This window comes from Anabrus simplex, chromosome 2, assembly GCF_040414725.1.
Source record: "Anabrus simplex isolate iqAnaSimp1 chromosome 2, ASM4041472v1, whole genome shotgun sequence".
Classification (NCBI taxonomy): domain Eukaryota; kingdom Metazoa; phylum Arthropoda; class Insecta; order Orthoptera; family Tettigoniidae; genus Anabrus; species Anabrus simplex.
The window spans coordinates 986,222,725-986,250,631 of record NC_090266.1 but is presented as its reverse complement, the minus strand read 5'-3'; the positions used below and the strand labels follow the sequence as shown (position 1 = coordinate 986,250,631).

Below are 27,907 nucleotides of genomic sequence, written 5' to 3'. Positions count from 1 at the left end.
TTGGCCATAATAAAACTAACTACTATTGGCGAAAGCGAGAAATGTGGGGTGCTCATTAGTTCTTTCGCAATTTCACCATTTCCGGCAGAAAAGCTCTTGGCGAGAGCCAAGAGCATCCAAGCCGTCTTGATTGTTTGACCAGCAACGGGAGAAGTTGCCTTCTCCAGGTGACGTGTCTCTTGGCCCCCCCTCTATAAGGTAAGCACTTGGCTTTTTCATTTTTCGGGTAGTAATCTTCAAATGTAGTGTTCAGTTTTATTTCTCTTTAATGCCGGAGCTTACCCGCTTTTCTCTCGGTCGCCTGATTTAATTTCAAATGACTTAGCACTTGCAGCGAGTCATATCATTTTTGTTAAGATGCAGTGCCCTTTTCCTTTTGTTGTCTTAAATTGTGTTAAAATGTAAAATGTTCAATTCCCCTTTTCTTTGGTTGTAAATATAAATCAAAATTTCCCCTCGGGGCTGCCTCTCGTAAATCGGCGTCCTTTTAGCATACTCTCATTTAGGACGAGCTCCTTATTCAGAAGTGTTTTTGAAAAGATTAACCGCTAGAAGGGCTCTGTACTAAGATGTCTTTTTATGTTGAGCTTTCCCTTCCTTCCTCGTGTGTATACTCTTTCTTGCAGTGCAAGTTACTTAATATTTGCGCCGTGAAATTTGCACGTTCAATGTGATGTTCCTTCTTGAAATAATGTAAATTAGCATCAAAGAAGTTTGTACGTTCAGTCATCATCATCATCATCATCATCATCAGTTTTCCACTCCAGTTGCCCAGGTATGGTTGTTCAGTGTAATATTTTATTATTTTTGTTATTATTTCGCAAGTTTCTTGTGTAACGTTATTTTGGTCATTTCTGCAAATTGTTATTTCTATTAGGCTTATTAATCTAGTAAGTTGTATTTAAACTGAATATCCACAGATTTCACTTCATCAGCACTGCCAATACCTTCTCACCGGCTGGGTATGGTCCTACCGCTTCCCACTTCCATTCCTTAGTCGTCACATTGCTCAACCTGATCGTTACTGTTTGTTTTCTTCTGCTAAATGGCATATGTTTTCGATTTTGTTTGATCGCATCTAAACATTTTTTGTCTGCCTCTGCCTTTATCATCATCATCATCATCATCATCATCATTTGTGTTTCTGCATTGATGTTTGTAACCAAAGGAGGTTACAAATACAACATTTATTAATAAGGCATTTTTTTAATGTAAACACTTTAATATCTGCATATTCATATTGTAAATTAAAATATTTTGTTGTATGTAGTTCTAGTTAGTAGATAATAATGCATCCTTCACAATTCAAATATTAGAAAAGTATTTGGCACTCTTTAAAAAAATCAAATGAGTGATAAAACAGTAACTTAGTAGCGATATGTTTTTGTTCAAACATACAAGCATTCTCACCCACTGTCAGTATACATAAATATTTCTCAGCTAGTTTTTTCAGCTTTGTAAAGTTTGTATTTGTTTTCCAATAATCGTAAACACTTGAAAATAGTGGGTTCGAACCCCACTGTTGGCAGCGTTGAAAATGGTTTTTCGCGGTTTCCCATTTTCACACCAGACAAATGCCGGGGCTCTACCTTAATTAATGCCACGGCCGCTTCCATCCCACTCCTAGACCTTTCCAGTCCCATCGTCGCCATAAGACCTATCTGTGTCAGTGTGATGTAAAGCAAATTAAAAGAAAAGAAAAAAAAAAACAAAAACTTGAAAGGCGAATAACAGATTTTCTTTCAAGTATGCGGTGATATCACCTTCAGAAATGTTAACTGACAATGAATTTGTTTTCATTTTCTTGCATAACGCAACTGGACAAGCACATCATACCAGGCAATTTTGCTGGCTCAGAAGAATTGATCATCTCAAATAAAATGTTTAACAGAGTCTTTACTACACAATTTTTAACATATATTTAAGTGGAACCTAGCTGATAGTGGACTCTCCAAAATGTAAAACTTTTTTTTTTTTTTTGCTAGTTGCTTTACGTCGCACCGACACAGATAGGTCTTATGGCGACGATGGGACAGGGAAGGGCTAGGAGTGGGAAGGAAGTGGCTGTGGCCTTAATTAAGGTACAGCCCCAGCATTTGCCTGGTGTGAAAATGGGAAACCACGGGAAACCATTTTCAGGGCTGCCGACAGTGAATGTAAAACCTGCAATAACAATTTTCAGTTTAAAGCCATAGCGAATCACGGGTATCTTGCTAGTCCCTCATAAAACGGATGATGAGGTCTGCTGACTGCTCGTCATCTCGCAGGATGAGGGAGACGGTACTCGAGAGTTCTAGTCTACGGCGCAAATCGACCAGGTCCACGCACTCTGTAGGATGTGTATCACGGTAAGATGATCGCCGCAAGTACACACAGGAGGGGGTTCTCCTTTCAGTAAATGGCAGTGTGTTAGCATACCGTGGCCGATTCGAAGACGACATAATACTACTTCCCTCTGAGAATCCCGAAGGGAAGTCCTCCATACCTTCGTTGTACCCTTTATCGCTCTCAGCTTATTTGGAAGTGGAGTGGCCTGGCACTCCATCTCCCAGTGGGACATAACCAAATGGCTCAGATGACAGCGAATATCACTTGCTGGGACTTTGTAAGGCAACGGGGGCAGTGCAACTGCCTCCTTGGCAGCCTTATCCACTAACTAATTTCCCTCTACATCCTTGTGGCTTGGGAACCAAACGTGATTCTGGTGCCAGCATCCAAACACCCGGCCAGCAGGTCCTGAATCCGCTGCACCAGAGGGTGCCGAGGGAAACAGTTATCAATAGACTGTAGCGAATTCAAAGAGTCGGTACATAGAAGCCAAGGCCAGCCAAGGCTGAAACTAGTCCCTAGTTTAGTAATGTAATTCAATAACATTTCATAATATAGTACTGAAAAAGGTGGACCATATGACTAGTAATTATTATTGTGATCACAATTCAATACGGATCAAAACCATGAAGTTTATATCCTATGATTAGGTAGCCAACCAGGCAAAACAGAAAACCTATTTATATTTAGGTCTTAAAAGACAAAATAGCCAAATTGGGCAAAAACATTGAATTTCTCAAACAGTGTATAGCTCACAATTTGATACCCAACTTTCTTAAAAGCAAGTATAAGAATCATAGTTCTTGTTTTCAAATTACTAAAACCCAAACCAGAACAAATAAGATTTGGCTGAGAGAGGAGATCAAATTTTTGTACAAGAAAAAGTTCCTTATTTTTTAACCATAGGTTACATGAGACTCACCTCGAAACTACAAGTGTAGGATGCTTACTGGAAGCTATTTCAAGCCAAAGTTGACAACAGATTATTTATTGTATTATCAAAGAAACAACAAACCCTAGAGAAGAAGCTGCATATATTGATGAACTCTAACTCAACAATAACTATGCTAAAGAAGCCAACAAAAACACTACGCCTAACATGCCCAACCACCGAGCTCGATAGCTGCAGTCGCTTAAATGCAGCCAGTATCCAGTATTCGGGCGATAGTGGGTTCGAACCCCACTGTCGGCAGCCCTGAAGGTGGTTTTCCGTGGTTTCCCCATTTTCACACCAGGCAAATGCTGGGGCTGTACCTTAATTAAGGCCACGGCTGCTTCATTCACACGCCTAGCCCTTTCCTGTCCCATCATCGCCATAAGACCTATCACTGTCGGTGCGACGTAAAACAAGTTGTAAAAAACAAAAAAAAAAAAACATGCCCAACCAATTTCACCCTCCGTTCATAAATTTGTCCAAGGTACCATTGAAAGAAGACGAAAGTTCCATTTTATCCTAGGGCCCTAAACACAATTGGCCTAATTTTAACACTAGGCCTATAGCCATCACTACAGCAGTAGAGGCAGAATTAGCCACTAGCAAATTGCCAGCAGATAAAGAAAAAGTAAGAATTGAAGTAAAAAGAAAAATAAACTCCATTCTTAAAAAAAAAAAAAAATTCCCGTAATTCACCCCTTACTACTCATGACGACAATAGCTACAAGGATTCGATTCTCATACAAAACTCTAATGCTCAAAAAAAAGAAAATCAATGATAATAATCTTATAATTACAAAAGCAGATAAAGGTAACACTACCATCATAGTGGACAAAAACAAATATGTAAGCAAAACAAATCAATTATTTAAAGATAGCTCACTCTCTACAGTAAAGAAGGACCCTACCCTGAGAATCTAACATTAACTTAAGCAGACCCTCAAGAATACTTCATATCTATTAACAGATCAAAGCCCTCCCCAATATACACGAAACCGGCGTCCCCATTCACCCAATCATTAAAGAGAGACCGAGTCTGTTATATAAAGCATCACAATTCATTCAATGATTTTTTAAGAAGGAACTATCATTTTTTGTCCAACAAATCCGTCAAAAACAGTAAAGAATTGCTCGATAAATTTAAAAATTGAACATTCAATCCAATCATTCTCTCCACTCATTCGATATTGTAAACATGTACCCTAGCATGAACATCTCCAAGGTATACCCCATCATTCAAAACAATTTAAGCAAATACAGCAGCCTAAGTATATTAGAAATGCAGGATTTCATGTCTATGCTTAAATTAGTTATAAGCAACAAATTACACTTTCGATAATGTTATTTGTCAACAGGAAGGATTGGCTATGGGATCGCCGGCCTCGGGTATCTTAGCTGAGATTTACTTGGATTTTTTTTAACACACCAAAATTGATAAATGATAATAACAACTTTGACAAGATACTTTTCTGGGCAAGATATGTAGATGCACCATAGTAATTATGGATGAGAGCATCACAGACGCTGCCACAACCCTCATTAATCTAAATAACATTCACCCGCATATAAAATTCACCCTTGAATCTGAAATTGAATGGAAAATTCTTTTAGACTTAACAATTATCAGGCATCCAAGCTACTTATAAGATTTTCAGAAAACCCACCCAAACAGTCACTACAATCCGTCAAGATTCTTCACACCACCAAATTCTCAAACGAGAAGCGTACAACAGCATGGTGTACCGAGCCTTCAATGTTCCAGTTACCTTGACTTTTTTTGGTAATGCTGACAATTTGAAGGAGACAATGAACGAATCTGTGGCAACGTCCCCACCGTTGACTTTGCGCGTAATGCGCCGGACGTTTGTCAGGCCACGGCGCTTCATTTCTTCCATCAACTCATCGTCAGTGTTCAAGATGAGAGCACGGTGGAAGATAATTCTACGAACCAGTTTCAAGGTGCTGTGCTCTTCCACTTTGACGGAAATATCGCCAAAGTGATCACACTTGAGCAACAGATAAGCTTGCATGGCAATGTGCGTCTTTAGCAATAAACTGCCGTTGCGCATTTTCTTCAGATCTTCCAGTTCACCATAGACACCTTCTATGTGCCTGCTAAACAAAATAGACTTTACCAGCTTGAAGTCACTCCCATCAGTTCTGGTAGCAACCAGAGACCTAGGGAATCTGGATCCCATTCTTTCACGCTGCGGTTGTTCCCGGGGGTTGAACCCCCCAAGGAATCACAAGTTAAAGACTTCGGTGGGGGACCACATTGGGCAGGTTGAAGACGTTTCGAAGCCATGCCCAAAATCATCCTTGCCAAATGTCACCCATTCCGATCAGGGGTCTCTGTAACGGAACCAAGCAGCCAAGGCAATACGCACCTGGTTATAGGCGGTATTGTCCAGGGTCCGATGTTGGATGATGCCTAATACGGGATGACTGAGGCAATGAGCACTAGGACTCCCTTCCTCCAATCATCCGCAAGAGCATGTACCCCATAGTGTGAACAGAGCACTAAATATAGATGAAAAAATAAAATAAAAAATAATAATATGTCCTTCTGGCATTGGGCTGTGCGGGGACCTATGTTGTCAGGTGGATACTACTGCCAGGGTACATGACCCCCTGGGTAGTCACTGCACGGGCTTTCGGGTGCAATCATACATATAAGAGGCCTATCTCCGAGCAGCACACACATCAAGAGTTTTGAATCGGTCTACAACTAACCCTCAAAAAACAATAAAAAACAAAGAGGGGACCATGGCCACGTGACCCTTTGAGTCACCTTCTATGACAGGCAAGGATTACCTGTGAATGTATTCAGTCCCTCCCATCCACAGGAGGTCTAACACATGATATCAAGCCGCAATCCATGTCCGCGGCAAGGTCACCCCCTTTTAGTCGCCTCTTACGACAGGCAGGGGATACCATGGGTGTATTCTTCGTCTGCGACCCCACCCACAGGGGTTAAGATGGTTTGGACACATAATGAGAATACCAGGAGAGAGAATACCAAAGAGAACATTCATGGATACAGAGACTGCAAAGAGGCCTAGGGGACGGCCTAGAATGAGATGGAGGAGCTCTGCTGTGGACTGTATTGCAAACAGAGTCATCAATAGCAATCAAGGACTAGAAGAGGAATGGTGGAAAGTTCGAGTAAGGTGGAGGGCTTTGGTATCTGGAAAAGGGAATGGATGAATAAGAAGAAGATTGTTTGAAAATATCTTCCTCAAGGTACAATTTGCCAGTTTTTAATGTGAAGGTACATGACTTTTAAAGAAATTTGTGGTTCAGATATACTGGCACCAGAACATCTGCAGAAATTCAGAGGAATCAGTAGAGCTATAAATGAGCACAATTTGCTATAGCTGGTACTTTCTATTTTCAAAACTTCCGAGTCAAAACATATGATTCTGGCAACCACTTTAAAATTTGCTACTTTTGGCAAGATGACTATATTAATAAATGTTTATTAATTAAAACTATAGTGTACAATTGAAATAGTATAAAGAAATGAACCGAGCTCATCTGTAGCAGAATAGCTGATATTGATTACTTTCAAAATTAAAAAATCAGGAGAAATTTGGCAGTGAATCGCAAAGTATTATGACACATCACTGATGGCAGAACATATACTAATTCATTATAATTCAATACATTAACAACTCTATTAGGCCTACATATACAGAAGAACCTTGCTTAACCGAAATGCTCTGGCAAAATTGTTTTTTTTTTTTTTTTACCCTCTCATTCTTAGCTGTCGATATTAGAAATTCTCTTGCTACATATGCTGAGTCCTACTAGGCAAACCCTATTTTTATATTATGGCATATCAAAATGCACGTGTAGCATAAAACAAAGTAGTTTGTTTCTTACCATCTAGTTCGTTCCATGATACATTTTTCTTATTACTACTACTGCATTATTATTATTATTATGATTATTATTATTACGGTATTGTTCGTCATGAAGATTATGTAGACTGTGGCTAACGTTGCTTCAGTTGCAGGAGTTTCATCTTGTTTACTGCTCGGACTATACTGCAGCTTGTGTTAGGAAACCAGGAAAGTCCAGCAACCCTTCTCCATTCATATTTTTCTTTCACCCAAGGTCATTCCACTCGCCTTGCAGTTTTATACTGTAGTTCCCATGTTTTTCTTACCCCATTGCAAAACAAATTGTTTCATTATTTCAGATTGCTTTGCGCTTTGTTGAACAAAGCAACGAGTCTTCACCAGCTGACGTACTGTTGATTACACGGTGGCGTGACATAGCTCCACCAAGAAAATTCAGAAGAAAATCACTGATTTTATACAAGGAGTGACATTATGTAAAAATTTTAATGTTAATATACAGTATGCACCTTTGCCTAACAGGGTTTATGTATTTTTGTTTTGGCATTTAACTTCTGAAAATATTTACCATGTGTCATCCGAAAAACGTGTCAACTGAAGTGGCTTCGCCCCCTTTATTTCAGATAAATGGGGTTCTACTGTGTATATTTTTCATTAGTTATATGTGAATACTAAATACTGGACATATCTGAACTAAAGGAACAAGCGACTTCTCATCCTTCAACATGCTGAACACATTACGACTATATGCTGTTCAACACAAGCGTAGCTGACTTAGCCCTCTCCAGAAACTCGGATCTAAATTATTGCTCAAAGCACTAGCAATTGTTGAACTGATTTAAAGGTTAGAAGTTTCTCCAAAGTTTGTTCAGACAGCAAGGATCTGAACTGTGTTTTTGTCTTTGTGACTCTGCTAAAAATCCTTTCACATTCTGCATTGCTATGTGGAATTGATAAAATAGCAAGCATCACCTTAGAGAGTCTGTCATATTTAAGTACACCATCAGCTGATTTCATCTGACCTACTAATGCCCATTGAACATCAATTCTTCCTTTTGCCAGGTCTGTTCCTTTGAGCTGAAGGTTTGAAAGTTACAGAACTGGGAGTGAAGAAGATCAGTTTTTTAGTCTAAAAGTTCCGTTTCACTAGTCAGAGTGTTCGGAAACTTGTTAATGAAAAATCTAAGGCTAAAAAATGATGTTTAAGGCATAAGACTCGCAAGTCTTTGACTTGTTAAAAATATGAACTTCGAGACAGTTTATTTTTAATACAGTTTTATGTTGTTAAGATGGTTTTAAATTGTGATGAATTTGACGTTGATAAACTTACAAGATTGTCAATCTTTTTACAAACTTCTATCAGCTGATGATGACGCAGTGGGGAAAAATATATGTTGTAATTACATCTACGCAACAATTTTTATGTACTGAATAAGGTGGGCCCAAAATTACAATAAAAGTTGAATATGTTACAGTATATCACACTTCGTGCCATGCGCAACTGAAAAATCACACCTACATATAGTGCACAATGTGAACGTTGGTCCCTTCCTGGATTCACTGAAACACGGAAACTCTTCCTTATAAGCGCTTTTTAACACTGCATCATATTTCCTTTTTGACATTTTAACCAAAACAAATATTAAGACATACAACCAAGAAGCACTACTATGCTACGTAACACGAGCGCTTACGCAGGTCCTGCCCCGAGAGGACGTCTACGGTGTGCTACTTCTGAGGTTAGGTTACTCGCTTGCGACTTCCACTTCCTATTATTAAGCTACTTGAGCATTTGACTGCATTATAGACAAAAGAGGAACACATGACTGGTTACCGTGTCCCGTACTACCATCTGGTTGTCATTATTAGAACTACTATTGATCAGCCATCCTCAGGCATATATCGATAGAATGAGGAAACGCGCGGGAGTTTAAAATAATGATGATGCCCAGGCAGGCATCAAATTTTGGTAATGAAACAAAGTCTTTCAAAGTGCATTGGCACTGCTGGTGGCTCCAAGTAGCCTACGCAGTGGCCTCCACGGTAAGCACTAGCCATGCGTCTCGGTGGCTGTGTTATTTACCAACTGATGAGTCTAAGCGCACTGGGGCGAAATGCTGGCAACCAGGAATGAGTTAACTGGAAAATTTATAATGTCCAATAACGGACCATTTATATCGGTATTATTGAGTTTAAAATAATACGAAAATGACTGAAACTGCTCTGAAAATCGGGAGATCAGTCTTGGCGAACGGGAGATCACGAAGGACGATGAAAAATCAGGAGTCTCCCACTTAAATCAGGAGAGTTGGCACGTCTGGATACCTGTCGAGTATTGAGTTATTGAAAGTACCGAGATCTACTTTAAAACCCATTCTATAGGCTGTTTACATTTAAAAAAACCATATTCCATAGTAAAACTCCCTAAAGCCTGCCTTATCAATGATAAGGTATTGCCAACATTCATACGTTTACAACCTTCCTTTCTATCGCATTTATCTTCAACAACGATGAAAACACTTCTTCATCACTTATACCACAGGTCAATTCTGTTTCTGTATGGAGCTGGTTTTATCAGCACCACGTCTAGAACAATCTTCCCTCTAGTTGGTTACAAGACTTTCTGTTCCTGCTTTCCTTCCCAGATTAACTTATTTACCATTTGTGGGTCATGCTTTCCATCATTCACATTACCTCCCCAATTAGCGTTTCGTAAATTGAGATGACCCCGGAAAATCATGTTCTTTTCCATTTCATTTCCCACATAACTATGTACGTAATCAAATAATTCTCAGTTACCATTACCTCATTCCAGGTTTGTGCACCCGAAAAACATCAATTTGCCTATTACCTTGGAGATAAGCTTACACCTAAAATTACATGTTTCTCAACCTTAACTTTCTCACAGCTTACAAATTATTCTTTCACCACTACAAATACTCCTCCTCCTATCAAGTTTATGCTGTCTCTACCATGAATACTCCAGTTTTGAGATTAAATTTTTACATCCGTAATATCACTTCTTATCCGTGATTCAACTCCTATTACAATATCTGGGCAAAAACACTGATCTACTAAATTACTTAATACCATTCCTTTCTTTACAATACTTCTAATCGTTAACATCAACAACTTACCGTATGCCATCCTTATTTGACTTCCAGCACCCTGTACTTTCATCACCACTCCCTAACCTACCTTGTTTCTCTGAATGAACCTCCAGATAACCCTTCTAACTTACAAGGTTCAAGTGAAGGCCCTGTGAGTGCTATTCCCAATCTCACCATTAGGATCTACAATTCTCACTCCCAGTTTCTCCACATACCCCACTCCATAGTCTAATTTAAATCCCCCACCACCCTTCAGTCAGTATCCCTCCTACACATTATGCCTTCTTCTTCCCTCAACAGCCAGGCTGAGTGGCTCAGACGGTTAAGGCGCTGGCCTTCTAACCCCAACTTGGCAGATTCGATCCTGGCTCAGTCCGGTGGTATTTGAAGGTGCTCAAGTACGACAGCCCCGTGTCGGTAGATTTACTGGCACGTAAAAGAACTCCTGCGGGACTAAATTCCGGCACCTCGGCGCCTCCAAAGACCTTGAAAAGTAGTTAGTGGGACGTAAAGAAAATAACATTATTTATTATTATCTTCCCTCAACACCTACCTTAACCTATTTCCTGGATAGCCTGGTTCCCTTTTCTCCACACACACTCTTTTCATATGCCTAACAGTGGAGTCCCTAATGACCGCAACGTCAACCCATCCCACCTCATCAGATGCCCTGACCTCTTGGTCTCCCTTATCTTCATGACAGCTACAGAATGTACGCAACCTTTTCTCCCTCTCATAACCCTGTTCCACCTCCCTCTCCTTAGCCTTTATTCTATGTTTCCCACATTACCTTCCCGTTTTCTCCTACCTCGCAATTCCTCTGTAACACTCCCCTGATCCTCACCTTCCCGCTGCTGTACTACCTGCAGTGACTTGTACCAATTCCTCACAGACACTACTCCTGAACTCCAACCCTTACCAGCCCTGTAGCCCTCAATTTTCTTCCTCTTAAAATATTAGCCCAACTGTTTTCCGTAACTTTTCCCCTCTCTCTTGCTTAGCAACTGTATCCTGTACATTGTTTTAGGGAGACCTACCTTCATTTCTGACCTCTGTTAGAGTCCTGTCTCCCTCAAACTCCCTAATCCATCCCTCATATCCCTTAATGCCTGTAAATTTGAATATGAAGAGCAACAATGCAAATACCATTACTATCCTGCCAGCAAGTAATCGTATATTCGGTTGGACGCCTTTTCTTAACAAAAAAGTACATCACTGCACTGCAGCATCAGGTAGTATGCATGCGTAAATTGTACGAAAAGCAAACATTTTCACACTAGAAAATATTGCAATGTACGTCAGCAAAGCCCTACGTTCTTCAGCATTAAATACTACTTAAGCTACAAATATAGAATTTTCAACTTCTTTTATTCTTATATCTGAAATAGGACATTATTTTGACATCCTATATATACTGGGCCCTACCAATATCTAGCAGATATATCAAATTGTACTTATCTCCAAAACAAACCTGTATAGGCACATATTTAGTCCAAACGTTAGTCTGTTCACAATAACAGAAGCTTGCAATTATGGACACTTTTGCCCTTCATGGTAAAAAGTAGATCTGTGTACACACATCTAGCTTTTACAAAGACTGCTGGTACTCCAGTAATAGCCGAGATATAAACATTGTGCATTCGCACACTCTCAACTATGACACTGGACAAGTAAGGACACACATGCCAGACAAGACTCCTCATATGAAAACAGTGGTGATGACAATAGTGATGAGAGACTGTTAATGGTGTGCTTTTTTTAAAAATTTGTTTTACACTGCATCAATACAGATAGGTCTTACGGCAAGGATGGGATAAGAAAGGGCGAGGAGTAGGGAGATAGTGAACCTGGTCTTAATTATTGTACAGACCTAGCATTAACTTGGGGTGAATATAAGAAACCACGAAAAGCCCTCTTCAGGGCTGCCGACAGTGGAGTTCAAACCCACTACCCATCAAATGTAAGCTGATAGCTATGTGACCCAAACTGCGCAGCCACTTACTCAGTGTTTTTCTTTCTTTGCCAACAAATATTTTAATGTTATATTCCTGAACACATATATTTATGATATTATTTGTTTATGTACGTTTAACAAAGCACGACTGCTATTTTTTCATCAGGATGCATTTTTATTTTTTGATAAGAACAAAAAATGTTGATTATTTATGTTATAAGTGTATTTAATACACTTTTCTTCCTTGTTAGTAATAATGGGGGATAATACAAAACTTTACATTTGTAAAATGTAGATGTGTGCAAAAAATTAGTTGCAATTTCAGTATCAAAGACAAAACAATATGATCAATTATGGTGGTGTATGGTGCATCAAACCTGTTCCATCTAATTTTGTTTGGTTGTAATATCTGAAGCCATCTCTTAACAGTTTTGACTCAGTTAATTTATAACTGTTAGGTTCTTCACTCTACCAAAACTAATTTTGAGTAATACATTTTTATACTACCTAAAAAAGAAATGACAATAGAATGACATGTTTTGTTGTTGAAAGAACAAAATCAGATTCTATCAAATCACACTCAAATATTTAGATATGTATAAATATTTATGTTTATTTTTGTTTAAATAATTAGGAACTAGAAATCTGGAACTTACCTTAATGAAGAATATGTTTATGCATCACTGGAGAGAAGAGTGGACTTCATTAAGGTAAGTTCCAGATTTCAAGTTCCCGAGTATTTAAACAGAAATAAACATACATGTTTAAACACTTCTAAATATGTGAGTGTGATTAGATAGAATCTGATGATGTTCTTTCAAGAACAAAACATGTCATTCAAGTTGTTTATTTTCAAGTATAATTCTGTTACCATATGTTTTCTTTTTTAGGTAGTTAATGCATTTGTGATTCAAAATTAGTTTAGGCAGACTGAAGAACCTAACAGTTATAAACCAGCTATAATTAGTCAAGATCATCTCTAATTATTTCATACCTCATAAAACTTAAAGAAAACCCTCAAAACCTTAACATAACAATTTTTTACAATGACCGAGTCAATTACGAGTTTCATATCTTCTCTTAAAATTTATTTTCTTCAATACAATGTTAAAGGTAAAACTCTGATTTTTAAAACTAAGAGACTATTTAATATATACTTATTGATATATCATTCCATCAAAAACAATATAAATTAGTTTTTATATTTACGGAAGATATTTTCAGATATAATAGTAATATTCTGCAGAAGTAACTTACCTAAGAAAAGTCTGACAGGATTCATCCTAAAATTATGCTTCTCCAAATTACTAGTGAAGTATATGTAATAACCCAGCAAAGACATCAGCAGTGAGTAAGAAATTCCAATGGAGGAATGCTCCTGTCTAAAATAAAAAAATAATAATAAAATAAAAAATTAACAGGTTCCCTTGTTGGACAATGCAACCAAGAAGAAAAGAAAGAAACAAAATAAACAATCACAGAACCAGCACATATGCAAATTCATAAACTAGCTTGAACTAAGGTTTTTGAGTAATTTGCATGACTTTAAAAAGTCTACAATGTTAGTTCAAAGAATTCATTAAGAACAATTCTTATAAATTAGGGTTTAAAGAGACACAATTAATTTCATCAGCTGAAATTATTTGATGTTTACAAAAGCCACCGTATATCCACTGTGATCACAATAGCGCAACAGTTGCGATCAGCATAGTAGGAACACTGATATCTTTGCAACAAACTTAAGTCAGAGTAAAGCTATCTGTTTTGATTCACACCAACAGAGGAGCGTCTTATAGCGAAGAAGGGACGGGAAAGGGCTAGGACTGGGAAGAAAGTGACAGTGGCTTTAAGTAAGGTACAGCCCAATCATTTGTCCAGTGTGAAAAACAGAAACCTAACTTTAGGCTAAGATTTATTTTCGGCTGATGATGCTTACTACTGTTAAGCGAAACATGTCCCATCTTACAACGCCTGTTGTAATGTTTATTTCCTAAATATAGGAAAGATAAGTATTGGAAAGGTGGTGTTAACTATTATTCTTGTTTTAATGTACATATCAATGTCCAATACGGTCTACAATGAGATTTATTACTTGTAATTTTCAGGACTGCCGAGAGTGGGATTCAAAAACCGCTACCTCTGACAGATCAACACAAATGGTGTAGCCAACTCACTCTGTGAGAGTCAGAATAAATTAAGACAGTGACTGTTACAGTGGTCATATTATACAATACCGCCTGTGTTAAACACATTCGTGCAGATAAACCTGTCTTTTTACTTCAATGTACTATTCTGATGTCAGGTTCAATTGACTATCATTATGTAACTATCGTGATGTCAAACAGAATACACATCTGAATTTATAGCCTGCAATAAATCATTCCATATAGCACTACTTGGATGCTGCAAGGGAATCTTTATTGCCTTTCATACCAACAGTTAAGAGACGGCCAAGGATTAGGGTGTTTATCATAGTTTTATCCACAGATGGATTAGGCTTGAAAGACTGGTAGACACCTGTGAAAAATAAGTTTCCATCTCACAGAGTGAGTTGGCTACATAGTTTGGGTGATAGATCTGTCAGAGATAGTGATTATTGAACCCCCACTTGGTAATCCTGAAGATGGGAGCAATTTTGTATCAACCTCACACAAGATTTCATTCGTAAAACTCAATGGGGCTTCTTCTTCTTATTTTCTTCATGGGGCCTCTAAATATTAGTTCCTAATTAGCATTGACCTCTAAGATCTCTTGCTACCATGGTTTTCCTTCATTCCCACCTAGATATACCTGCTCCCTTCACAAAGCTGCAAGTTGTTCTTATTGGGTCGTCTTGGATTTTTTTCTCTCTCTTCACCTGGTAGCCCTAGAGTGGAGAGTCTGATTCTACCCAGCACCTTGCATTCGAAAAGTATGTGTTCAGCTGATTCCTCTGCTTGATTGCATTTGCTACATACGTTGTCTCTTATTACTCCAATTCTATGTAGATGTTTTTTCAGATAGCAGTGTCCTGAAACAGTCTTACTACCCATCTCAGAGGTGCCAACCTATGAAGTGGGTTTTCAGTAATGACCCTTTCACCCCGAAAATTTTACGAGTCAAATCCAAAGTATCATCTACCTTCTCGATGATGACATCCCCTTCGCCCTTCCCGACAGCAATCTGTTCTGAGGTATTTCGTATTACACAGCAAAATTTGCACAATACCAGTTAGTTCTGTCATAAAATATTCTTTGTAGCTTGTTTCGCACCCGTGGATTTCCTTGAAGCATCCTTCCCCCTGTGATGGAATTTTCACCTTCTGAACTATAAGAGTTTCCATTGTAGATGTGCTCAATGTAGACCTGAATTCTCTCGGATTTTTCCTATCAACACTGAAAATGCTTTCTGCGGGAGAGTTACTGTCAGATACACTTAATGCAATAAATACAATATTACCTAAGGTTTCATAAAGGAGAAGAGCTCATTCAATCACAATGAATTTTCAACGGTCACGGGTAGCAAACGGAAGTGATGGTCGAAGTATCGTTGCCAAATCACAAGCGCTGAAAAGAGGAGGGTTCAGGAGTAACCCTCGAGAAGATTAATTCTTCTCCTTTTCTTTTTCTCTCTGTAGAAAATTGTTTTTGCGCTTTTTCGTAATGATATCGCCTTTGAGCATGATGCCGTAATCGTGAGGTGAAATCCATAATAGTTGTCACCCCTGCCATCTTATACTTCCTATGCTGAGTTTCAACAGTTCTTCAGTATGCTTCTTGTTTGGTCCTTTTATCAGTTCCTTTGCAAGCCTGCATCCTGGTGTATTTTTCCAGTGTTCCATTTATTTCTTTTGTACCCATTTTCCTTTGTAGTATCAGGCTTGTCCATAGGAAATCCCGCATACAGGTTCTGGGCCTACAAAATGTGTTCCTGCCGCTTTCCTGGCCAGTTTATCTGCCTTTTCATTTACTTCTATACCTGCATGCCCTGGTACCCATATTATTTTGACAATGTTGTACTTTGAGAGCTTCAGGAGAAGTGAGTGGCAATACCAGACAATTCTGGATATTTTCCAGACTGCCTCTAGTGCCTTAATGGTCACTTGGCTGTCTGTAAAAATGAAAATGTTCTTATTCCTATAGTTCATTTTCAGTTTTTCTTCAAGACATGTTGTGATAGCTATCATTTCAACTTGAAAGACTGTAGTGTGTCTGCCCAGGCCCATATGAATTGATCTCTCAGGTCTTCCCCCATTGATCCCTCCTCCTGTGCCATCCACAGTCTTTGAGCCATCAGTCCACCACACTATATCTTCTTTTTCAGTATTCGATTTGTTGATATCCCAGTCTTCTTTTTTTATTATCTGGGTCTCAAACAGTTTTTCAAAGTTGTACTTTGGTATCATATGATCAGAAGGCATGTGTAGAACTTCCTCTGCTATTACTCTGTTAATTTTACAGTGCCGTAGATTGGGTCTTTGTGCATTCCAGCACTCTGATTGTGCCAATCTATATGATCTCATTCTAGCCTGTCCTTTTTTGAAATTGCATAGTGATGGGAGGTCTAGTAAAGTATTCAAGGCTTTGTCGGCGTAGTTCTCATAGCCCCAGTTATGGCTATGCATGCCATTCTCTGTAGGCTATCCAATCTACTGCCGACTTTTCCTTGACTTACTTTCTGCCACCAGATAATTGCAGCATAGGCCATCAACGGTCTAATGATCATTGTGTATATCCACATTACCATTGATGGTCTTAGGCCCCATGTCTTCCCAACGGCTCTTTCACATGCATACAGCAAGTTCTTGGCCCAGGTTATGTTCCTTTCTATATGTGGATTCCAGTTAGATTTTTATCTAACACTACACCTAGGTGCAGTGCCTGTTCTCCCATATACATATCTTGCCCAAAGAGCGTCAGTGATCTCTTTCGCTCGAATTTTCTCCTTGTTCTCCACAAGGTTGAGTGATCTTTGCATGAGGTCCTGGATAACACTCCTTTACCTCGTACCACAATCACTAGGTCATCTGCGTATCCTTGTGTATAGAAACCCTGTTCATTCAGCGTAGCTACGATTTTGTTCACCACGAGGTTCCACAGCAGAGGCGAAAGAACCCCTCCCTGAGCACAGCCTCGGGTGGCCCTAACCGTCAGCATTTCTTCAAACAGGGTTGCTTTTATCTTCCTTCCGTTTAAGATGGATTTAATCCATTTGACGACGGTTTTACTTACCTTGCTCTTTTCCAATGCTTTGATCACAGAGTCATAGGTTGTATTGCTGAAGGCTCCTTCTATATCTAGAAATGCCGCCAGTGCAATTTCTTTATATTCTAGGCTTTCCTCTAGTTTACAAACCAACTGGTGGAGTGCTACTTCAGTGGATCTGCCAGGTCTATATGCAAACTGATTTTCATGTAATGTTGAGTTCAGTTGCACCGTTCTTCTGATATATTTATCCAGAATTTTCTCCATTGCTTTCAGCATGAAGGAGGTTAAACATAATGGTCTGTATGCTTTGGGTTGGGCATAGTTTGCCTTTCTAGGTTTAGGTATGAATACTGCTTTAGCTTCAGACCATGATTTTGGCACGTACCCTAAAGCGGAGCCTTTATAAGGTGAAACGTGTCAATTGCCCATTTCACAGGGTTGTTTTTTATTATTCTGTCTGCTCTTCGAGCTCTGGTCTCTGTTCCAACCGTTTCTCCTTCTTTCATCTCCTCAGCCTCAGGAAAGTGACATGCCATTAGCATCTCCAGCATGTCCTTCCCCGCCTGAGTAAACGACCCATCTGGTTTCTCCAGTGTTTCAGTGCGTGATTCCACTTTCTCACAGAACAGTCTCCAAGATTTTCTTTTTGTTTTCCGTATCTCTAGGTTATACTCAGTGAGTTTCATATTATATACATCCCACATACCACTTCTAAATGATATTCTATACAACATCCTAACCTCTTTTTTCATTTTGGCTAGTTTGTTGTTCCACCACCTTACTTTTTTGGTGTTTTTTTTTCTTTCTTTGAGAGGAAAGTTGCCATGGAATGAGTCTATAATGGCCTCTTCAACAGTTCCACTGCCTCATTCAATTCTTTCTGTCCTCTCACGTTAGTTGGAATTTTTTGTACAGCCTTCCCTAGAACTTCTCTATATCTATGCCATCAATGAGGCTTAGGCAAGTCCCTTATTTTCCCATTTTCCCACATATATTCAATAAATAATCACATGAAGCTAGGGACTTCTACAATAAAGCTCCATTAAGGAGACACTGTCCATTGAGGACAAAGTTGCCAAGCAACTGAGAACATGAACTTCTACAATAAGATTTGGTTCAATACAACAAATAGCTTTCTGGTACTATTCTACAGGAAATGGGGAGCCCAACTTCACAAGGGAAAGGTCGCACAGAGGTCATTTAGCAGCCGGCAAAGTATCCCGCTGAGGGTAAGATGTCGTCAGAAGTGTTGAAGTGCTTATTTGGTGTTTGTTTTTCGTTGTAAGACAGGGAAGGAGGTGACCATTCCCCAGTAAAACCTGGTGTGAAAATGGGAAACCATCTTAAACTTCAAAAATTCCTACGTCAAGAATATGTCAACATTACAGATCTTAGTAGCAGCTCCGATGTCAACATATTGTCGACATCGTGTCCTACTGATGCTCTCCGCCATCTGCTAGATTATTTATGAACAATATGTTGGTTGGATGGTTGCTAATTATTCTTCTTGGATAGCAAGGGTTTGCTTTCCTTTTAAAGCATAGTTTTACTATCAATCATGCTGGGTTCTTCTTTATTTTTCATCAATGGAACTCGCCATTTGTGCCAACTGTCATATTATATTCTAGCATGTATTACTGAAGTGCAGTGCGTTTTACATGACATCATCTTTTAGTTATGTTTTAACATCAATATGTATGGATACAGAAATAAGAGAACAAGAAATAAGCAAGTTTTTGGATGAACAGAATTCATCTGAAGGCCAGTGCTCTCGATGATGGTGTGAGCCATTTAAGTAGAGACAATGAAAATAAAATGTCAGAGAACAAGCAACAATTTACATCTGATCTCGAGAAAAAGGATATTGCATACCAGGCCCAACTACATTGCAGCACAATGATTCAGACAATGGCAGTAGTCATGTTGTATGTCCTTACACACATACTGTGAACAGAATTTCGGTGACCATTGATAACTCTATAACCTTTCCAACATATAGCTAACAATGTCAGTGAAGCTGAAGGCTCTAACAGTGACAAAGAGGACAAAAATAGATGAATGAGTAATGCTTATTCTAACCATATGCGATTAAAATCCCCAAACCAGCCAAAAATCGAACCAGGGACCCTCTGAAACAAAAGCCTAGTTGATGACCATTCAGCCAAGGAGCAGACCATACCCTGGAGAATCACAGGTCATTAATGGCTTGAAGATGGTTCACACTTTTACTGACTAAACTACATGTTCATTTCAACATATTTGTTTGGGATAAATCCACTGTGTTACAAATTAGGAAATTTTCTGATGAAAGTGCAGAAATAAATCAGAGTGGTCTGTTAGCAAAAAAAGTGCAAAGGTGTAAGGCTGCTGACAGTGAACTTCAAACCCTTAATCTAACAAACACAAGCTAATGGCAATGGGGCATAAACTTTGCAGCCAACTTGCACAGTGGGGTGAACTGCTTAATTGTATAGACAGATGTCACATATCAGTCTAACATCAGCACATACTTGAGATAATATAGTTCCGAGTTGGTGAGAGTGCTATACTGAAGAAGTACAGTATAAGTCCGTTATAACGAGTATGGCATATAACGAGAACCCCGCTATAACATGGTTTTCCTGTTTCTTTAAATTTCCTGAATTAAACTGTGTACTATCCTTCGGTTACAGCGAGAGCCGTCACGGACGCATCTGTTATTATGAGCAATTAAGCGTGCGTGATATTGTCTGTTATTGATATTTATGTATCCAGCGATTATATTGCATGCGATCAATAACCTTCGGTATCGTTTCCTCGCTATGTCCATTAGCGAGCTCTCTCGTTGACATTCAAAGGCGACGTCGGAGTCGATTAGTAATACCCATTAACTACTGTTCCGTAAAGAAAATTAGAAATGAAACAGAACATGTTTTCGTAATAAATACCTAAATAACGTGGTCGATAGCAGTTGTTGACTCAACAGAAATAAAGACTAAGTAAACGATTGATTAATTTTAATACTCTAGATTGAAATTAAGTAAGAATGTGATACACCTCAAGATATGGCAGAGCACATAACTGATTTCAGATGTTAGTACATATTTTTTCGCTTCTGGTTAAATTTCGGAGAGGCTATTCTCATGTAAATTTATAGCGAGAATGTTATTTCTCTACTGGTGCTTGGAATAAGTTTTCATTATACATATAGTACGATTAAGTTAGGTTAAGTGACACTGTTTGAATAAGAAAACCAAAACATTTGCCACAAAATGTGGTTGATCATCTTCGGTACTGTATTGTTTTCTCGCTATCTACAATTGCGAGCACTCTTGTCGACATTCAGAGGCGATGTAGGAGTCGATTAGTAATACCCGTCACCTGCTGTTCTCTAAAAGAAAATTAAAAATGAAAGATAACATGTTTTCGTAATAAATGCATAAATAACGTGGCCAATAACAGTTGTTGACTCATTAGAAATAAAGGTTGAAGTAAATGATCGCTTAATTTTAATGTTACATACCGAAATTAAGTAAGAACGAGATACACCTCAAGATATGGCAGAGTACAGCACTGATTTCAGAGGATAGTTTATAATTTTTCACGTCTTGTTAAATTTTTGTGGGGAGGAGGTTATCATTTCTCTATGTGCGCCTGAAATATATTTTCATGACTCATAATATACGGTTAGGTTAGGTGACTCTGTTTGAAGAAGAAAATTGGAATGTTTGCCACAGAGGACTCTGGAGTGATACTATAATTTTTCTCAGAATGAAATTAAACACACACTTTCAAGTAGTATCAGATTTAGAAAAATAACAAATGAATAAGCAGTAGTGTTGATATCATCCACGAAAACGCAAATTTTGAACAAACTGATTGGCGTTTCATACCAATTTTAACGTGTGCAGGGTTTTTCCAGACTTTTACGAAAAATTGGATATAACGACAATTCATTATAGCGAGTAAATATTTCGCCGTTATGAATTCTAACTATAATGGACTTCTACTGTATTAAAGTTCCAGCATGACCACCAATACACCCGTACAAATAGATCAATGTTGACATGATTTCAAGAACAGATCATAATGATAAAGTTATTGGCTTAACATCCCACCATCTTCCTTTATGCCAGGCCGAGTAGCTCAGACGGAGCACAACTAGGCGGGTTTAATTCTGGATCAGGCCGGTTGTATTTGAAGGATCTTATATACGGCAGCCTAGTGTCAGTAAATTTACTGGCACATAAAATAACTCCTGCAGGACAAAAATCTGGCACCTCAGCAAACCGTAAAAGTATTTAGTGGAACGTTAAGACCAGTAACATTATTGTTAGTACCTTTACACTTTTCAGAGGTGCCAGAATGTTGTCCTGCACAGCTGATGTATGCGCCAGTAAATCAAACAACAATGAGGCTGATATATTTGAATATAGTCACTATACAATGACTGAACTGGGATCGAACCTGCCAAACTGAGCTCAGGAGGCCAGCACTCTACTGCCTGAGCTACCCATTCCAACTTCTTGAGGCGAATCAATGCCACGTTGGTTATAAGATTCTGTTGAAGCCAATGAGTACTTACCGAGATACTGAAGAGTGTATGAAGCGTCCTAAACAGAAACTTCATAAGCAGGACAAAAAAATATAACAATGGTGTCTAGATTAATATTTGAACTCCAGTCTTCATAGTGACACTTTTGAAATGTAACTCCGGACTTCACAGCAACAGTTACCTTCATAAGACCACAGCACTAATGTAAGCTATATTTGCCATTTTGAATCTCTAGGTGTCCAATGCATGCCAGTCACCCTTTAAACTGTCTGGCTCCTTGGCTGAATGGTCAGCATAGGCATCGTGTGTGTAGCAATATGCTGCTGTATGTGGATAGTACAAGAACTACTCAGAGGCATGTTTATCAACAGCTGATCATATGAAGTTGGAGTGTGTGTTTACATGTATTTATTCAATCCATTCAATGTGTTATCTTCAGGTTACCATTTTTAAATTGTCAAAACGTTCCGGCAATACTATGTGCTGTGTTGTTGGCTGCTATAATAGATACTGCAATACAGAGCAAAGCGTGAAATTTTATAGTTTTCCATCATGATCTCATGAAACGGATTTGAAAAGACAGTGGATCTTAGCAGTAAATCGCAAGAAGTAAGTAATTGGGGATTTACATATTTTAATTAATACTAAATAATACTGTACAAAACTATACCTTAATACTGAGCAAAGCGTGAAATTTACAGTTTTCCAAAGTATTTGGATAAATATTATATTTACAGAAAAAGGCCTATGTGACAAGGAATAGGAACACAATCTTAATAGTCTACAGAAACATTTTACAAATGTGTAATTATAAATACACATGAAATAAAGGAGCATTTACAGTATTTTAAATAGTCCTACCAAAGTAATGTTATGAAACCAGTCACAAAATAATTCGAACTCATTACAACAGAAAATCGAATATGTAATATAGATCAAACTTAATTTTTTCAAAATTAGTTCAAAATAATATTTGCATTTACAGATTGCTCAAACTTTATCACCACAATTACACAATTCATTTTATAGGGCACTAGCAGGTGCCCGCATTTATTAATATTCAACTGCATTAGATTTTTCTAAACCGTTTTATTATATGCAAAAGAAAAACTGTATTTATTAACATACATCGTTTTCACTTTTCATACTCGTTTTCTATTACAGTATTTTAATATTTCATCCCCTTTCAACCCCCGTCCATTGCAGTGTCTTACCCTACAGTTTTCTTTCCCAAACAGTAAGTCATACGAGTATCATGTTTGGTTGAGAGCTCTGCTGGAATATGCATATGTACACCCATGATCTCGGTCAGTTAGGACATTCCTTTCACCTCTTCTAAACACCATCCCGATTGGGAATGAACTTTAGATATGAAGTTATGTGTATCTAGTTTGGCTGAGAGCTATGCCGAAACATACACACACATTCACCCGCAATCTCTTGTCATTTTCGACATTTTCTTATTCACTCCTTCTCACCTCCTATGCCACGGGGACTGAACTTGGACTTTTCATTTCTATAAACCGTTTATTGAAGAAGAAGGAGAAAAAGAAGAAGAAAAGATTTAAGAAACACATCATTATCTTTACATACTGTCGTTTTTTTTTTGCTAGGGGCTTTACGTTGCACCGACTCAGATAGGTCTTATGGCGACGATGGGATAGGAAAGGCCTAGGAGTTGGAAGGAAGCGGCCGTGGCCTTAATTAAGGTACAGCCCCAGCATTTGCCTGGTGTGAAAATGGGAAACCACGGAAAACCATCTTCAGGGCTGCCGATAGTGGGATTCGAACCTACTATCTCCCAGATGCAAGCTCACAGCCGCGCGCCTCTACGCGCACGGCCAACCCGCCCGGTCATACTGTCGGTTAGGCAACCCGCTGATCAGACTTGTCATGCGGTTTACTTACCTTCTGCTATTTTCTTTTCTTTCACCCTTCTCACCCCCTATTCCGAACTACCCATCAGATTTCATTTAAACCACTTCCTAAACCCTCCCAGAGGTAATAAGAACAAATTGTGAAATTTTCAGCGAAATCGTTACAGTAGTATTTGAGTCCAATCGAGACATACATACAAACATACATTCATTTATATATATTATAACCTTCCAATGGATTCCCGATCGAAGATAAAGGAACCATTAAAGTTTATCACAATAAAGAAACAAACGGAAACCATGAGAACGTATACGTGCAGGAACATTAATAATTTGAGATAACTCGCTCGATTGAATAATAAGTTTAACGGAAACTGGATGTATATACAAATCCATAAGCTCAGAACCCTGTGGTATTCAAATAATTTGTGTCTAGGTTTGAGTACAAGCAAATACTGTTAAATGAAAATGTTATATTTCGACAGAAGAATAAAATAATTCTCTATGTCACTACTTGTGACATTTAGTTCCAATAACGATGTATAAGATGGAGGCCATTGAATGGGTTGTATGATACATGTCAAGTTCAATTTCATCTGCGCTGCTTGTGCATTTTATAGCTGTTATGGATATTTTCGAGTAATCGAGGTTGGTTATGAAGCAATCTATTGGTACATAGTTGAAGAAGACGACACGGATTGTTAAGCGTGTTCCTTTATCTGAACTCCCAATTACGAGAGTATCTTATGTCAGGGAGACTATTCCTCAAATGTCAATAACATATGGAAAAGAAGTTATATGCCAATGATTTATTATGAATTATACAAACGCGAGCCAACGTATTATTGATATAATAGAACAGGGTTTTGTTTTACAAGAACAATGTATTTGAAAAGAAGGAAATTGAACATTGCTTATGACAATTATACATAACAAGAAGGAAGCTAGTCCTAAGTTGTAGGAATCTGAATAGTTGTCGTGCAATAATACGAGAAGTAAATTTTAAAATTACGAGATATAGCATTTAATATAAAGATAATAAGGCGAGTGTCGCAAAGAAATGCTAATACATTAATTTTTGGTGTGTAATATCATACTAATCCAGTTGCACAAGTTTCAGGTATCGTGATGCCTACCTATATGAAGGATTGTTATTGTGAGCCATCAACCAGCATGAACATGCAGGCCTAAGCCAGGTTGGAATCCTGGCAGGTCTGGAAATATGTTGAGATGATTTAAACCATGATGTTACAACAGCCGAAATGATGGAGCTGTGCCTGCAAGAATTTGTCAACGCGATAAGTACCCAAAAGATTTTTCGTTCCTTTATTCTATTATGTAGATGCATTACAGCAGTGTAGATTTCCTCTCATGTTATTAGAGTGTGACGTGCTCATAGGACACAACTTGAGTGATATGATATGATAGTCGCTAGGTATTCATGACATCCGTGGAGTGTCGTTAATCTTCGAAATAATGGCGTACTTGGAGTCATAGTTTTCCATGCACTATTCAGCTGATTTCGAGCACGCAAACTATAAAGTTTTACATAGGGATTTTACTAAGGATTCGTCAATTATGTTCCATGAGGTACCGTGCTCATGTCTGATTTTTTTTTTAACATGCCAGTTATTGCATAGATAATTCTTATTGGCACAATCAAAAAGCAATTCATATGTGTCGATATTGGAAATTTTCCAATAAAGTAATGCCTACATTACACATGTAAATCTTCATAAGAGAAATATTTGAATTCGACCGTGATGACATAATGGCGAATTTCACACTTCTTTGGAAATGAGATAGTCTTCTTCGGTGATAATGTCCTTGTATGTTTTAAATGAAGGATTACGGGTAAGCATGATGTATATGCAAAATGATAGGAAGTATTGAGTGATGGGGTCAACGATATAATGAAATGATAATATGCGCGATGATTATGGTATAATAGTTTGTTGTGAAATAAGTATTATGAGCAATGTAATGTAGTCTTCGAGAATCCCAATGAGGTTAATGTTGAGGTAAATAAAATAGGTGTTCATCATGCGAATATATTGATTGATCTTGATAAATGGACAAGCATTTAAAGGTTGAAAGTTGTACTTTCAAAATAATATTTCCTGAAGGATACTGGCATATTGAACGTGTGAATGGTCGTCAGAATATTAACCCGCTATACGGTAATGTAAAGAATTTCATGCATTTGTGTAGATAATTGCGGTTGGAAGATCTTCAACACCAAATAATACCAATGAGAAATGTGAAATATCATATAACTGGAAAAATATTAGTGTTGTATGATGTAATGCATAACTTAGTATTTTCTACTGAGTAGTTACTGATGTAGTACGCATGTCTTGTAGTCAGTATTAGAACTTCAACAGGAAAATCTATGGACTATTCCAAATGCTGTGGGACCAAGACAACTCCAAATCATGATTAACTTTGATGATCTTGTGTAGCTAGATTTGATTTATTTAGGTGCAGCAATTTTTAGGATTCCATGAGTATGCTGTTCCTGTTCTGCAATTTGGGTTATTATTTATTGGAGATGAGCTATGAGTTTCATTTTGATGTCCATAATCACATCGTTATTAGGTTTCATGACACTGAATGCAGGTTATTGACAAACACTCAAGTTGTTAATTAGGATTTCGCTAATTTGTGTGATGATTTTCACGATATATTAATAGAATACCGAACGATAAGATTGTGGCCAACAAATGACATATAAATGTTTCCCTATCTTATTCTTGTCGGCGGACGGAAACGAATAATGTAAATAATTAAATTAATAATCAGATATTCTAAGCCTTCAGCAGAATGTCATGTTGGATTTGATGATTTGTTTGAGATATTAATTTAACGTTAAATTGATCATCAACATGTTTCTTTAATTGTACGATATTATAATGCCTTATGTGCGAAGAACATAACCAACGAAAGCATACAGATATTTAATCAGCTGTGTTGATTGTCATATTCAATTTCCTTTATTATCTGATCATGTTGTTACTTTCAATTATTATTGTTAGTTATGTTTCATTAGAAGATGGTTTAATTAAATCGGAATATCCTTCCAAACAAGAAATAAATTCGCCATGTTCTTATTTATAGATTAAGAATTAGGATAGTCTCAAATAGTTATAAGATACGTATTCCTGTGACGTTGATAAGAGCCTGTTGATAAACGTAGTAACATGTGACCGGTATTCAACGAACTTACACACCCGGGAGTGGATTTTTATGGATCTCCGTTGACACCAGCCGTGGCATACCCATAATATTATTTGAACCTTTTAGTCAGAACCATCCATGAACGGTCATACATTTCCACCGCCTAATGTAAGGTCACAATATAGATTTGGTACAGTGTGGACACCTTCAAAATCATCTAGAACCTGTAGCAAACATTTCATAGGAGGGTGTAGATCTCAAGAATTCTGCTAGTCCAGCATATATACCAAGTATCTTTCCAAAATGTTACAGAAGAAAGTCAACAAGAACAGGCTCTCTCAGCAGATTTGTAAGATTGAAGAAGAGAAGTGTAAATAGAAATTTAGTCATTTCAACACCTGATATATCATATCTGCAAGATAGCGAACCTGTTCTAGTAACCAAGAAAGCCGATGACCAACTCAAACAGAAATTGTGGTGTAGAAAGCATTTTTGAATTCAGTTGTGTTTTGGATGGAAATAGTGTCTGCACACAAGCAAGTATATCAGCCTTTTACACATTACATGCTAAACCTAGACATGTTAGTAAATTGTCTGGGCCTGACATCGCATATGAAGAAAGAGGATTTTTTGGTTATAGTCCAGTTTCTGATGAATCACAATGAAATGTTTGGCTGGTGTAAATTTTAAATATATTTTAAAACCTATTGCCAGACGCTACTAAATGCAAAATCACTAAAGAAAAGAGACTCACGGTATTCTTAATTAAAATGAAGTTAGCCTTGCAATTTGCTGCTCTTGTTTTGTCATTTTCAATATCCATCAAAATACTATTTCTAGGATAATTCAATCCGTTTTACCTGTACTGGCACAAAAAAGGGTTTTCTGGCCTAGCAAGGATACCATTAATACTACATTGCCTTCTATTTTTAAAGACAACTATC

General features: G+C 38.0%; 1 protein-coding gene across 3 annotated transcripts in view; it reads right to left on the bottom strand.

The window, feature by feature from the left end:
• LOC136864608 (delta(14)-sterol reductase TM7SF2) overlaps window positions 1–27,907 on the bottom strand; it is a 378,438-nt gene that overhangs the window by 41,167 nt on the left and 309,364 nt on the right. For all 3 annotated transcript variants that reach the window (XM_068225883.1, XM_067141843.2, XM_067141844.2), the window contains exon 9: window positions 13,447–13,571. In XM_068225883.1, the coding sequence (XP_068081984.1) occupies window positions 13,447–13,571 (125 nt within the window). The remainder of the gene's footprint in view (window positions 1–13,446; window positions 13,572–27,907) is intronic.